General features: G+C 36.1%; 1 protein-coding gene across 1 annotated transcript; it reads right to left on the bottom strand.

The window, feature by feature from the left end:
- Nucleotides 1-927: 927 nt before the first annotated feature.
- LOC106869325 (alanine aminotransferase 2) lies at nt 928-13,094 on the bottom strand. Its single transcript, XM_014915027.2, has 8 exons — nt 12,957-13,094; nt 12,256-12,385; nt 12,011-12,090; nt 10,196-10,329; nt 8,682-8,790; nt 3,679-3,744; nt 3,104-3,259; nt 928-1,251 (listed from the first exon to the last, which is right to left on the bottom strand). Exons 1-8 carry the CDS (start codon nt 13,065-13,067, stop codon nt 1,048-1,050), a joined length of 990 nt encoding a protein of 329 aa, XP_014770513.1. The 5' UTR covers nt 13,068-13,094; the 3' UTR covers nt 928-1,047.
- Nucleotides 13,095-13,478: the final 384 nt, after the last annotated feature.

A 13,478-nucleotide genomic window follows, 5' to 3' on the forward strand; every position in this document is an offset into this window, starting at 1 on the left:
CCCTTTCATGGCGTCTGATGTGGCTTTTTAAACCAGACAGTGTTTTGAAAAAAACACCCACACAGATTGCACCTCTGATTTGCACTACCAATACCTGCAAGTAAGTTCTGCTCATTGTGGATCCTAACATGTCTTTTAAGACCCCCATTGGATTTGCAAACCCTCTGGCACACACCACATTCAAACGTGTGCACAGACATATAATCATAATAGCTGGATGAGGTTTGTTTTCCATGGGTTCGCAGGTGAGATTTGAGGCCAGCCAAATACATAAACATACATAAACCTCTATGAGTTTTAATTGATTCTTTTTCAGAAATTAGAACTGGACAGTAAGGTTGGTCTCTTTGAGAGCTTATATTACACACATATATATATATATATACATATATATATATATATATTGTGTTTATATAAGTATGGCTTTTGATATTAACAAGAGGTCCCCTAGAGAGCTATCTCTTACCTGTTTCACAGTTCAGTTGAAATGTTGAAACTTTTTACAGGGCCTCTTGCTGCTGTTGCTATTATTATTATTATTATTATTATTATTATTATTATTACTATTATTATCATTATTAATAAATAGTAATAATAATAATAATAACAACAACAATAAAATATACACTCTACATAATTGTGTATTGAGTCCTTATTTGAACTATGATCGATCCTCCCATCTTCCCAGATCTATACTCGGCATTTGTATAAATATATATGTGAGTGTGTGTGGGTGTGTGCACAAAATAAAACATAAAAATATCAGCACTGAATGGGAACCACATGACAGAAAAAGAGCTGCACTTTGGAAGACAGGGTCAGAGGGAGGGGGGAGAAGAAGGTCGATAATAAAACTTGAAGTAATAAACACATATAAAATTTTTAAATTTCTCAAAAAAAATTTTTTTAAAGAAAGAAAAATTGATAAACATATAAAAAAATATAATCTATTCTTTTCCTTGTTTAAATTGACAAGATGTCATAATTATCATCATCATTGTCGTATACATTACAAATGTTGTCATCATCCTCATCATCAACAACACATCACTTATATTTGTTCATGAATTTCTCATGGAATTCTTGGAAGCCACACATCATCTTCTTCAGTTCATTCAGTTGAGGTAATATTGTTGAACGGAAGTGGTATGTTCCCTCTTGTTGACCAAATCCACTTCCTGGCACAACACAAATTCCTGTTGCTTCTAACAGTTCGGAACAGTAGATGAAATCTGGGCTTTTACCCACAGACTGTAGGTAATATATATATAAAAAAAAAAGAGACAATATTAACTGTTGAAACAGGCAACAAAGACTTCTTAGGCAGATGGAAGAACACAAAAAGTAAAGAAAAGGAGAACAAGATTGTATGGCCTTCATGACTTGCTAAAATATACATTAACTTGTTGTTTAGCCTCTATGTTAGCCCAGATCAAATGGGTCTATATCCAAAACCATTCAAGCCATAAATATACTATCTTTTTATAAGTATGTAGGAAAGTGTTAATTATCTCAAAGCATTTATGCTGCTGCCACATAAAAAAAAACCCACTTCTGCAGGCACTGCATGGAAAGCACTTGTGTTGGAGCCATGTAAAAAGCACTTATGCTAAGCGCCATCTAAAAAGCACCAGTGCTGGTCTCATATAAGAGGCACTCAAGCAAGCACCATTTAAAAGCATCCATGGTGGTGCCACATAAAAAGCACCCAGTGCCACTCTGTAAAGTGGTTGGCACTAGGAAGGGTATCTAGCCGTAGAAACCATGTCAAAACAGACAAATAGTGCCCTGGCTGGCCTTCTCCAGTCAAACCATCCAACTCATGCCAGCATGGAAAACAGATGTTAAATGAGGATGATGATGATGATGATGTTCATTTTAAAACGGTGTGGTGTTAGTTGAGAGGGATTTGGCTGTTATTTTCAGTAGGTTGAGCAACATATGAAGAGGCTTTGATATAAAGTGACCTCTATGAGTTTTAATTGATTCTTTTTCAGAAATTAGAACTGGACAGTAAGGTTGGTCTCTTTGAGAGCTTATATTAAGTAGATTTGTGTCTCAAAGAATTATACTTCAAAATATTTATGTCTAAATACTTATTATGACTCAGAAAGCACATCTAAATATTTTTGATACCAACCTACCGGAGACCACCCCTGGTCCTATGATGCAAACTTACCATTTCAAAATTATCTAAATTAAAACTTTCATTAAAAATTTCATGTTAATTCAGTTCTAACCACTAGTTTAATGATCTGTTATATTTTACTTGTTTCAGACATTAGACTGCAGTCATGCTGGTGCACTGCCTTGAAGAATTTTTAGTTGAATGAATTGACCCCTATACGTTTTGTTTTTTTTTAAGCCTGTTACTTATCCTAATGATCTTGAAGGTTTGTGACAGATCTAAGTCCCAGATATTATTATTGGTATTCATCATCATCATTGTTTTAACAGCCACTTTTCCATGCTTGAATGGGAAAGATGGAATTTGTTGAGGCAAATTTTCTACACCTGGATGCCCTTCTTGACTCCAACCATCATTTATTTCAAAGCAAGGTAATATTTTCCCATGGTCAAACTTATTTTCACGTAAGACTGAGAACAAATGACATTGCTTGTATGACTGTGACACTTGTTTTTGACAACTATTGCATAATGTCAAAACAAGGAGACACAAACACACACACAAATATATATGATGGGCTATTTTTAATCTCCATCTACTGAATTCACTCACAAGCTTTTGGTCATGCTACAGAAGAAGAAACTTGCTCAAGATGCCACTAAGTGGGACAGAACCTGAAATCACATGATCAAGAAGTGACCTTTTTAACCGCACAGCCATGCCTGCACCTATGTTATCATATTACAAAGGCTGGGATCTTTAGATTCATGAGTATCATATTCATTGAACTAGTTTTGTTAATTACAGTTTGGCTTCCTAAGGTAAGAATATAATATTTTTTATTTGTCTCTTATGTTGCTAATGAGAGATACTAACAGTTTCAAACAAACAACATCTAACTGCATACAGTTAAATCTCATTATCTATAACCTGTTAGATGTTGTGAATGAAATAATCAATTATTAGTGAACTTACCTTTGCAGTTTCAATGGCTTTAGGTGGCAAAAAGATGCAAGGAAATGCATACATTGCCCCCTGGAGGGTGTTACATTTCATTCCTTCAATTGAGTTGAATGTATTTGTTGTCAAAAGGGCTTTCTCTTTCAGTTGACTCAAAACGTTTTCTTTCTCCTGTAAAATATTAACCAAAATGGAACAATATTTTTGGTAAAAACTTCCAAATCCATCACCTTCTAAACTTGTCATGAGAGAATTAATCTTTGGGGATAGACTTAATCGGCAGAAATATGGTAACAAAAAGGTAAAGGTGATCTAAAACATCAAAGTTTTATGATAATTTATGTTTCTAATACCACCTTAACAATGACAAAGACATTTTTCTAAATTCCTCATTATTTTCAGAATTAATTGAAACAAAAGCGGAGTATTTCAACAGAAATATGGAAACAACAGGGTTAATAGTGACAATGTTATTTTACTGAATTCTTCATTATTTTCAAAAGAAATTGAAATAAAGGCAGTGTATTTTAACAGAACAAGGGTCACAAAATGGTTAAAAGAAAAAGGGAGGGCTAAGAAGGTAAAATTACCTGCATAAAATGTGTGTATGATGGCTCACTTGGTTTTGGTGGATTGACAATCACATCCATAAGGGCCTTTAAGAAAAACATAAAACAAAAAGATCAATGAGAAATCCAGTGATAGGTTATGTGATATCTTATAGACATCACACAGAATATCAAACATACACTGACTGTAACACTCCAGCACAGTGTCTGTCTGAGTTCATTGCTTTCAACGTTCCACTTGCTAACTGTCATTGTCTGAGGGTCAGGACAAGTGGAGTAAAGTAACTTAATCATTATTCTCTTTGTTGCTGTTGTTTGGGAGCTGTTGATTGTTTTGGTGCAAATCTGGTGATATGGCAGTATTCAGTTGAACAAAATGTCCATAGATCATAAACAAAAACATAACTGTGTGGTTAAGTTTACCACCCAGCCACATGGTTTCAGGTTCAGTCCCACAGCATGACACTTTGGGTAAGTGTTTTCTACTATAGCTTCAGGTTGACCAAAGCTTTCTGAGTGGATTTGGTGGACAGATGCTGAAAGCAGCCCATTATACATGTATGTTTGTGTCTGTGTGCTAACATTTGCACTCAACAAAAGTTATGAGCAGTGAGTTGTGTTGCTGTTGTCATTTCTTCTGACAACAAATCAACTGCTCACTTCATGCCTTCAAGCCATGTGAAATAAGGGATAACCTACTTGCAAAACAGATAAGGGTTAGTGACAGGAAAGGCATCTAGCTATAAGACAATGTTGCAACAATATATCCCTCAAACCCATGCTAGCATGGGAAAACAGACTGAATAAATTCACCTTGGGCCTTCATAGCATCTTATCTATATTGTGGACTCGGGTTATACTCAACACATATGGCCCATATTTTAAAGATGTTAGAGGAGTTTATTGACAAAGATATGGTTGCTAGACTCAATAGGATTCTGGTTGATCAGATGAGAAGTCAGTTTCATTCCCTGTAGCCATCATTGCACCATGTCAGTGGATAAAACACTTAACTCCCAATGTCAGTCCATTGATCTGTAAATAGGGATGACAAACTACCTGCTGTTGAATCAATGACAGCACATAAAAACTGACAAGTGTTTGGTTACACTTTGTAGTAGCTGGGTTCAAATACTTGTATGAATATATGAATTGGAGAGAGAAAGTCTCTGACAAGCTGACTTATTCTTAACATTCAATATACAAAGATGAAGTCTTGGATGGTGCCTGTAAGACTAAATGGGTTACAGTATGTACCACCACCATGTGCACTGCTATGACTACTACTGCCACAATACTGCCACCACCACCACCACTACCACCACTGTTGCCACTACATCACTACTACTGCCCTTGCCCTTACATCTATTGTAAGAACATAAGAACATGACAGAGAGAACATTTTTGTTGAATTCTTTGGACTTTCTTCAATCTTATTTCAACTACCTCACGCCAGAGAAGAAGCTTTTATGATGTTGTTTAACCTACAAGAAATAGTAACCAAATCTCTTTCAAATCATAGCCATTTGTTTTATAGAATGAAGGGGACTGTCAAGAATGTATAAGTAGAGACATGTTTTAAAGATCTTGGAGGTACTGGGTCATAGATCTCCGGGATCAGAGTGAAAAAAGTAAACAAAAACTTCCTTTAAATAGATTCCTTCATTCTATTATTTTCACGAAAACCAGGATCTCCTGATATATAAAAGTGTCTAGCAATCGTATGTAATTAGCATGTCCATTGTTGAAACAAAAACTCAAACAAAACAAAACAGTTTCCAGATACAAGAAATTGTCCTTGACTGACATAAGTCTCTTGTCTTTTGAGAGCATAAAATTGATAACAATGATTGACATAGTTATCTCCCCTGTCTAAAGTAGCAAATAATACTACTCCATCCCCCTACCATCTCGAACACCCTATCATTTTTAAATTTAGGGGTTTCGTGACCCTATATTGGGATTTATTCTAATACAAACACTCTACTGTCTTTAAATTGGGGATCATATGGGGTTTTTCACATTCCAAATACCCCACCATCTGTTGGTATTACTTTTAGGGTGGCATGTGAGCAACTTCCTAGTTCTAAGTTCTCTATCTCGACTATTGTCCATTTTAGAAAGGGAGCAGAGTATCTTAATACTGACACAGCCTAAGTATTCATTGCTTTGACAATACTCCCTCCATTTAATTTTGTTTTAGATTCCCCTTCCTAATTCTTCTCATGTATTCTTTATTGAGTAAAACAGTTCTTCTTCTTCATGATGATGATGATTATTATAATTATATGAAGGCAGTGTGCTGGCACAATCATTAACATACTGAGCAAATTACTTAATGATCTGTGTTCAAATCCTGCTGATTTTTTACCTTTCATTCTTTTGGGGTTGATAAAATAAAGTACCAGCCAAGTAATGAGGTTGATGTAATCAATTTACCCTTCCTCTTAAAAATTGCTGGCCTTGTGCCGAAATTTGAAACCATTACTTTTTATGTTGTTTCTGTCACTATTGTTGAAATTAGTATTATTGCACAATATGGATCTAACATGCCAATTTTTTAACCTTCCTTGAACTTGCAAACCTTAACAAAAAGTCTTAGACTGAAAATAGAATTCTAAAAATTCTGAAGTTTCTTGTCCCAAGAAATATTTTTAGAGCATTAACATGTCTCACTTAATATCTATCCATTCCAGATGATGCAATATAGATTACCAGGATTGTTAGAACAGCAAACAAAATATCCCACAATATATGTTCCAGCACTTTACATTCTGAGTTCAAATTCCTCTAAGGTCAACATTGCTGTTCATCCCTCTAGGCTCAATAATATAAAGTACCAGTCAAATAATGGAGTCGACTTAACTGACTTTTCTCTCTCTACAAAATTTTAGGCCCTGTGCCTAAATTAGAAATAATAATTATTGTTGTTGATATTATCATTTACTATGTTATCACAAGTAACTATGATAATTCCTGGATGCACCAGTTATTGAACTCTAATGATAAAGCATAAGTTACAGATAACAACTGACATGTTATTACTGTTGCCATAAGACAGTGAGTAGACAGAATCATTGGGGAGTTGGAAAAATGTCTTCTAGCATTCATTATGATACTTTATGTTGTGAGTTTAAATCCTGTCAAGTTCAATGAAATATAATACTATTCAAATACTGGCATTGATGCAATTGACTAATCCCCTTCCTTCAAAATGCTTGCCTTGTGTTTAAATCAAAAACTATTATTACTGTTGTTGTCAAATTCTGCCGAGGTCAACTTTGCCCTTCATCCTTTTGGGGTCGATGAAATAAGTACCAGTTGAGCACCTGGAGTCAATATAATCGACTAGCCCCCTCCCATAAATTTCCAGGGGCCTTGTGCCTATTGTAGAAAGGATTATTATTATTATTGAGTGAGACAGAGCAGTACATACCATCAAAATTCCTAATAGTAAAATAAGTCAAGGATCATAACTTAACAAGGACAAGAATGTCTGATAATATGAATAAATGGATTTAGGCCTAGTTTGGTCTCATGTAGTTCTCATACACTCAGAACCACACACACACATCTTCCGGTTTTATATACACACACAGCTATATATATATATATATATATAAAATGAGTGAAAGAGAGAGTGAGAGCAGAGCAGAGCAAGGTTTGCGATTCCAAAGAAAATGATGATGGTCATTTTCAACAATATTTGACTTCTAGAAGAGTTTGATCAGTTTAATTACTGCCAAGGAATATAGTGGGTGGATGGGTAGGTAGATAGGTAGGTAGGTAGGTAGGTAGGTAGGTAGGTAGGTAGGTAGGTAGGTAGGTAGGTATGCATGCATCCATGCATGTGCAGATTTGTATGTTTTATGTATGTATTCTCATGCATATAGTTGCATATCTAGACATGCTCATATATATTTAAATGATAAACTTCTGGAAAGTTTTACAGACCTTTACAGTTCCAGTGATGGACTGAATCTGTAGTCTTCGAATCAGCTTTCTCCTTTCTGGTTTTGAGAAGCCTAATTTCTCAAGATCGATATTTAGTGTGTTACATATCCCAGGGCCCCAATAATTACAGGTATAAACCTGAACTTGTAATCTGGAATGTATGTATGTATGTATGTACGTACATAAATTTATGTGTGTGTGTGTGTGTGTTTACATTAACATTTATGAAGGCCCAGGATGGCTGGAGCCACACAATACTGGAGAAAACACTCATCTGTCCAAGTATATGGTTGCACATAGCATGTCCAACAAACATAAAAAATAGTGGTAGTGATGGTTGTGGGGTTTAGTGTGTAACATATAAAACAGGCACTTTGTTGGTTATGATGATGGATATTCTAGTTGATCTGATCAACAGAACAGCCTGCTCATGAAATTTGTGTGTAAGTGGCTGAATACTCCACAGACATGCATTCCTTTAATGCAGTTCTCAGGGAGATTCAGCTTGATACAGAATGTGACAAAACTGGCCTTTTGAATTGCAGGTACAACTAATTTTTGGCAGCTGAGTGGAGTGCTGTGAATAAGAACTGACTTGGACTGCAACAACCCATTCAGTCTATGTCAGATGGAGAGCATGTGTAAAATCATATTAATATATCATCACCATCCTCATCATTGTTTTATGTCCGTTTCGCATTCTGGCATGAGTTGGATGGTTTGGCAGGCGATGTCAAGCCAGAAGACTGTGCCAAGGTCTGCTTTGGCAAGATTTCTTCAGCTGAATGCTGAAGTGTACTGGGTGCTTTATACATGGTACCAACACTGCTGAGGTCAATGTGCATATGTGTGTGAATGTTTCCACTGACATTTACACACATATACCTTGTGTGTGTGTGTGTGTGTGCGCGGATGCATATTTACATACGAGTGATGAGCCAAGTTGACTACAGAGTTTGTCTTATTACAATAAATTGCTACCACTACTATCACCACCACTATCACAACAACTACTACTACTACTGCTAATGTTTACTAATTAAAATAAAGCTATAAGTAACAAGTCTCACCTGTCCAGGTACGGAGGAGCACAGTTTTGCTGATATTGATTTGTTAAGATAAGGTATGACTTCAGGGTCAAGGTTCACAGCTTCGAAATATCCAGCACGAAAGCCACATCTAGATAAAAGAAGTGAAGTAAATGAAAGAAAACCATCAAAACAGTTGGGAAGAGGGGTGGAGGAGGAAGGGACAGAATGGATAGAAGGCAAGTGGGTTAGATAGAGATGGATCGTATCATCTTCATTATTACTCATCTTAAGGCGGTGAGCTGGAAGAGTCGTTACTGCAACGGGGAAAAATGATTAGAAGCATTTCTCCTAACTTTATGTTCTGAAATCAAATAAAGCTGGGAGTTGTCTTTACCTTTCATCCTTTCAGAGTTGAACACTGGGTCAATGTAATAGACTTATCCCCTCTCTAGAAATTGGTGGCCTTGTGCCAAAATTTGAAACCATTATAAGTCATCTGAAATGTTATCAGGCACACACACAGTCTGCAGATTATAGAAGGTTAATGTTGGGAGGAAATAAAGCAGTGAGGTTCTCAAGGAGACAGTGGGTCATGGACAAAGATCAATTAAACGGTATCCTGAAGAAGACTTTTTAGCCTGAGGATTATGGATAGCTCCAAGAAACCATTGCCATGGTACAGTTAAAGTGGAGGCATGGCTGGTTCAGGATAAATTCTATTGATATGGTAGCACCTTCAGCCAAATTTGTCCAAGATACATGCAGAGCAAGCAAATCATTCTGTGTTCACTCAATCAGTCTTTGAGCATTGCCAACTTGTAGATTCATATCAAGCAGTTGTTGTCCTGAACTCATACTCAATCAGTCACATTAGACAGTTGTTGTTGTTGTTGTGGTGTGCAGTCAAGTTTATTTCAGATATTCTCATTTTAAAAATCATCTCTGGCTAATTATTGAGAGGACGTTGGTGTTGCCTTGGCGGAGGTTTGTGCTCTCAGTGCTCTTATTATTATTACTATCAATAACATTAATATGCCAACTTGTTGTTTTTGTACGTACGTACATGTGATGTGTGTCGCACTTACTTCAAAGGAAGAAGTGAGTGGCAAAGCAGGAGAGAGGAGGACAGAGAGGAAGTGAGAGAGAGAGAGAGAGAGAGAGAGAGAGAGAGAGAGAGAGAGAGAGAGAAAGAGAGACAGTGAGTTTTCATGGGTCCAGCTAGTTATCATTATTATTATTATTAAGGTGGTAGCTAGAAGAATCATTAGCATGCTGAACAAAATGCATAGTGACATTTTGTTCATCTCAACATTCTGAGTTCAAATTCTGCTGAGATCAATTTTGCCTTTCATCCTTTTAGGGCACATAAATTAAGTACCCGAAGCATTAGAGTCAGTATAATAAACTAACCCCATCCCTGCAGATTCCAGGCCTTGTACCTATATAAGAAATGATTGTTGTTGTTGTTGTTGTTGTTGCTAGTAGGTGGGGGTTTCTATGTTAGTCATGAATGTTCATTACTGAGGAAGTTAAAAGTTAACTCTTTGACTTACTCTCCCATGAATCCTTTCGAAGAAGACATGAAGGACGCCAACTCCACATTGTTGTAGTCAGGTCCCATTTCTGTGAGGACTTTTTTAAAGGAGAAGAACTTGGAGTTTTCATCATAAACGTTGTCTTGATAGACCTGTTAATGGAGAACCAAGAGAGAAAAAGAGAGATAAAGAGTTAGTTTTTCAAAGACATATTTATTTATGCATTTATTTTATATCAAATTTTAGGAACTATAATATCATTGCACATTACAAAGTGAGCAATAACTAGCTTACTGTATTAACAATGGCAAGATGATAAGGAAGTTTCTGTGAATAACACACAAAGTACTTTAGTTTGAAAGCACTGGTCTACTGGTTTCCCTGCCAAGTTTCACATACCTTCCTGACATACACTCTTGGCATTATTGATACTATAAACCAGTGATGGGTCATAGAATGTCTGCCTCAATGGATTTTTAATGAACCATACAAGTATGGAAAAGTAGATGTTAAAACAATGATAATATAATGATACGTATATAGGAATAGCTGTAGAAACCATGCCAAGGAAAGCATTAGAGTTTGATGCAGTCCTCTGACTTGTCGGTGCCTGCTGAACTCTCCAACCAATGCCAGCCTAGAAAAAGGGACATTAAATGATGTTGATGATGATCGTGATGAGTGATTTTCTGCAGCTGTATGCCCTTCCTATCACTACTATATACCTGTTTCCAAACAAGGCTAACATTTTCCTTATCTGAATATTACTACACAGAAAATTGCAAACAAACAATGCTTGTATCATGGCAATATTTATGCTAAAAACAAGGAGAAAGACACACACACACACACAATCATTATCATAATCATTTTTATGCCCCCATTCCATGCTAATATGGGTTAGATGCTTTGATAGGATCCAGTATTTTGAAATCACTACAAGATACACTGTTAATAATTTAGTTATTAACATATTCCTTGACAATTCAGCATTACTGTTCTAAATGTAATCAGACCTTATAAGTGCAGGCATAGCAATAGGGCTAAGAAGATAGCTTTGTAATCATATGGTTTTGGGTTCAGTCTCACTCTACAGCACCTTGGACTAGTGTCATCTACTATAGCCTTGGGCCAACCACTGCCTTTGAAAATGTATTTGGTGAATGGAAATTATGTAGAAGCCTGTTGTGTGTATATGTGTGTATGTATGTGTGTGTGAGCATTTCTGTTTGTTCCCACCACTATTTGATAACTGGTATTGGTTTGTTTACATCCCAGAAACTCAGCGGTTTGCCATAAGTACTGGGATTAATTTGTTTGACTAAACCCTTCAAGGAAATGGTGCCCAGCATAGCTGCAGCCTAAAGATTGAAACAAGTAAAAGATAAAAGATAAAAAGACAATAAATGATCAATAACATATTTTGTCACGAAGCCACACACGGGACATGTTGGTAAAGTGTGTGTATATTTCTATATTCATTTTCCTCTTTTCTCAAAATCCACAAATCAAAACTAAGGTATATATTTGTAGTCCTTGATATTAGGAAATATAATATACATTTGTCTAAGTCCACTGACGACATTCAGATATTTTTTTAAAGAATTTGAATTAACAAGAACTTTGATACTTTTCGTGTTTATTATAAAAACGGTTCTGTCTTCTTTAATGTACAAACATCAATTTGCTTTGATTTAAAAGGCTTAAACAATAACATTTCTATCATAAAACCCAGTCCAAACCAAGTCACCCACCACCTTAAAATGCTTCATTACACTTCAACTTGTGTCCTTCCTTCATTGAATAACTAGGAACTATGAATTCAGTACTTACTTCATCAGCTAATATGAAGAGGTTTTCTCTCTTAGCAAATTTTATGATGTCTTCGATATTCTTGCGACTTAACACTTGACCTGAAATAACAGAGATAAGAAACCTCTCAAAGTCCTTTTAGTACACCAGATGTTATTGGGGAGACAATGTTCGAAAGAACAGTAACTTATAAGAAGATAAACAGACAATGATCAAAGAAACATTCATGATACAACTAATAGGCAATGGATTCTTGTAGATCTCACCTGTTGGGTTTCCAGGGTTTATAACAACAATGACTCGAGGTTTGCAGTGTGGACGTGCAGCATCGAGGGATTTCTCAAGGTCGGGAATGTTCAGAGCCCAGTTGTTGTCCTCATCTAAATAGTAGCTGATCTTGGAGAAAAACAACAGAAAACTGGTTAATATATTTATGCATGTGTGTGTGTATATGTGTGTGTACAAGTGTGTGCACATCTATGTGTAGATACTTGTGTATATATCAAAAACTTCATACCATATAAGCATTACACGCAAAGATCATGGATGCAGAGATCATGGATGCAGAGATCATGGTTGTATATATTGAGAAGGCAATGAGCATAAAAAGACAACACTGGAGGGACCAATGTTTAATAAATGCATTAGTTTAAACACTTAAAAAGAAGGGAAAGTGTCTTGACATTTTGGACACTAGTCTTTCATCAGAAGAAAGAGGGACAGGAAAGAATAAAAGAAAGAGAAAAGATGGTAGTGAAAAATATGTGGGGTGAGGGGTGTGCGTGTGTGTGCGTGCGCGTACGTGCATGTGTGTATGGCTGAGTGGTTTAGCAGTTTACTCTCTAACCATGAGATCATGGGTACTATCTCACAGTTTGGCATTTTCAGAATGTATCTTTAGTATAGCCTCAATTTGACCCAACTCTTGCAAGTGAAACTAGATGAAATAATTTAAATAAATACTTACTGTATAAGCATTGTACTCTGCAGTAGTAGCTGTATATAATGGATACTGAGGAATTGGTATCATTACACCTGCCCTATCTTTTCCAGATTTTCCTGTCATCAACATTTTCATGATGGTCTGCCAGAAGAAGATTTACATATAAACACACTGACTGACAGATATAACACACTACTTCATGTACACTTACACACTGACATAACACACCAACAGACATACACTTGCACACTGTTACATGACCTCTGATGTACACTTACCTATTGACATAACACCAATGTATACTTACCTACTGATGTAACACACCATCTAATGTACAGTTACAGATTGACATAACATGACTGATACACACTCATGCACTGAGTTAACACTTCCTGTGATACAAACATACACTACACTGTCATAATGCTTGGCACACACAAACACATGTAACATATTCACTGCCACACACATACACACACTACTATATACACACATACATATCACAACATGACTTCAAATGTATACATACACACACACACACCATTA

The sequence above is a fragment of the Octopus bimaculoides genome, chromosome 17 (assembly GCF_001194135.2).
Source record: "Octopus bimaculoides isolate UCB-OBI-ISO-001 chromosome 17, ASM119413v2, whole genome shotgun sequence".
Classification (NCBI taxonomy): Eukaryota; Metazoa; Mollusca; class Cephalopoda; order Octopoda; family Octopodidae; genus Octopus; species Octopus bimaculoides.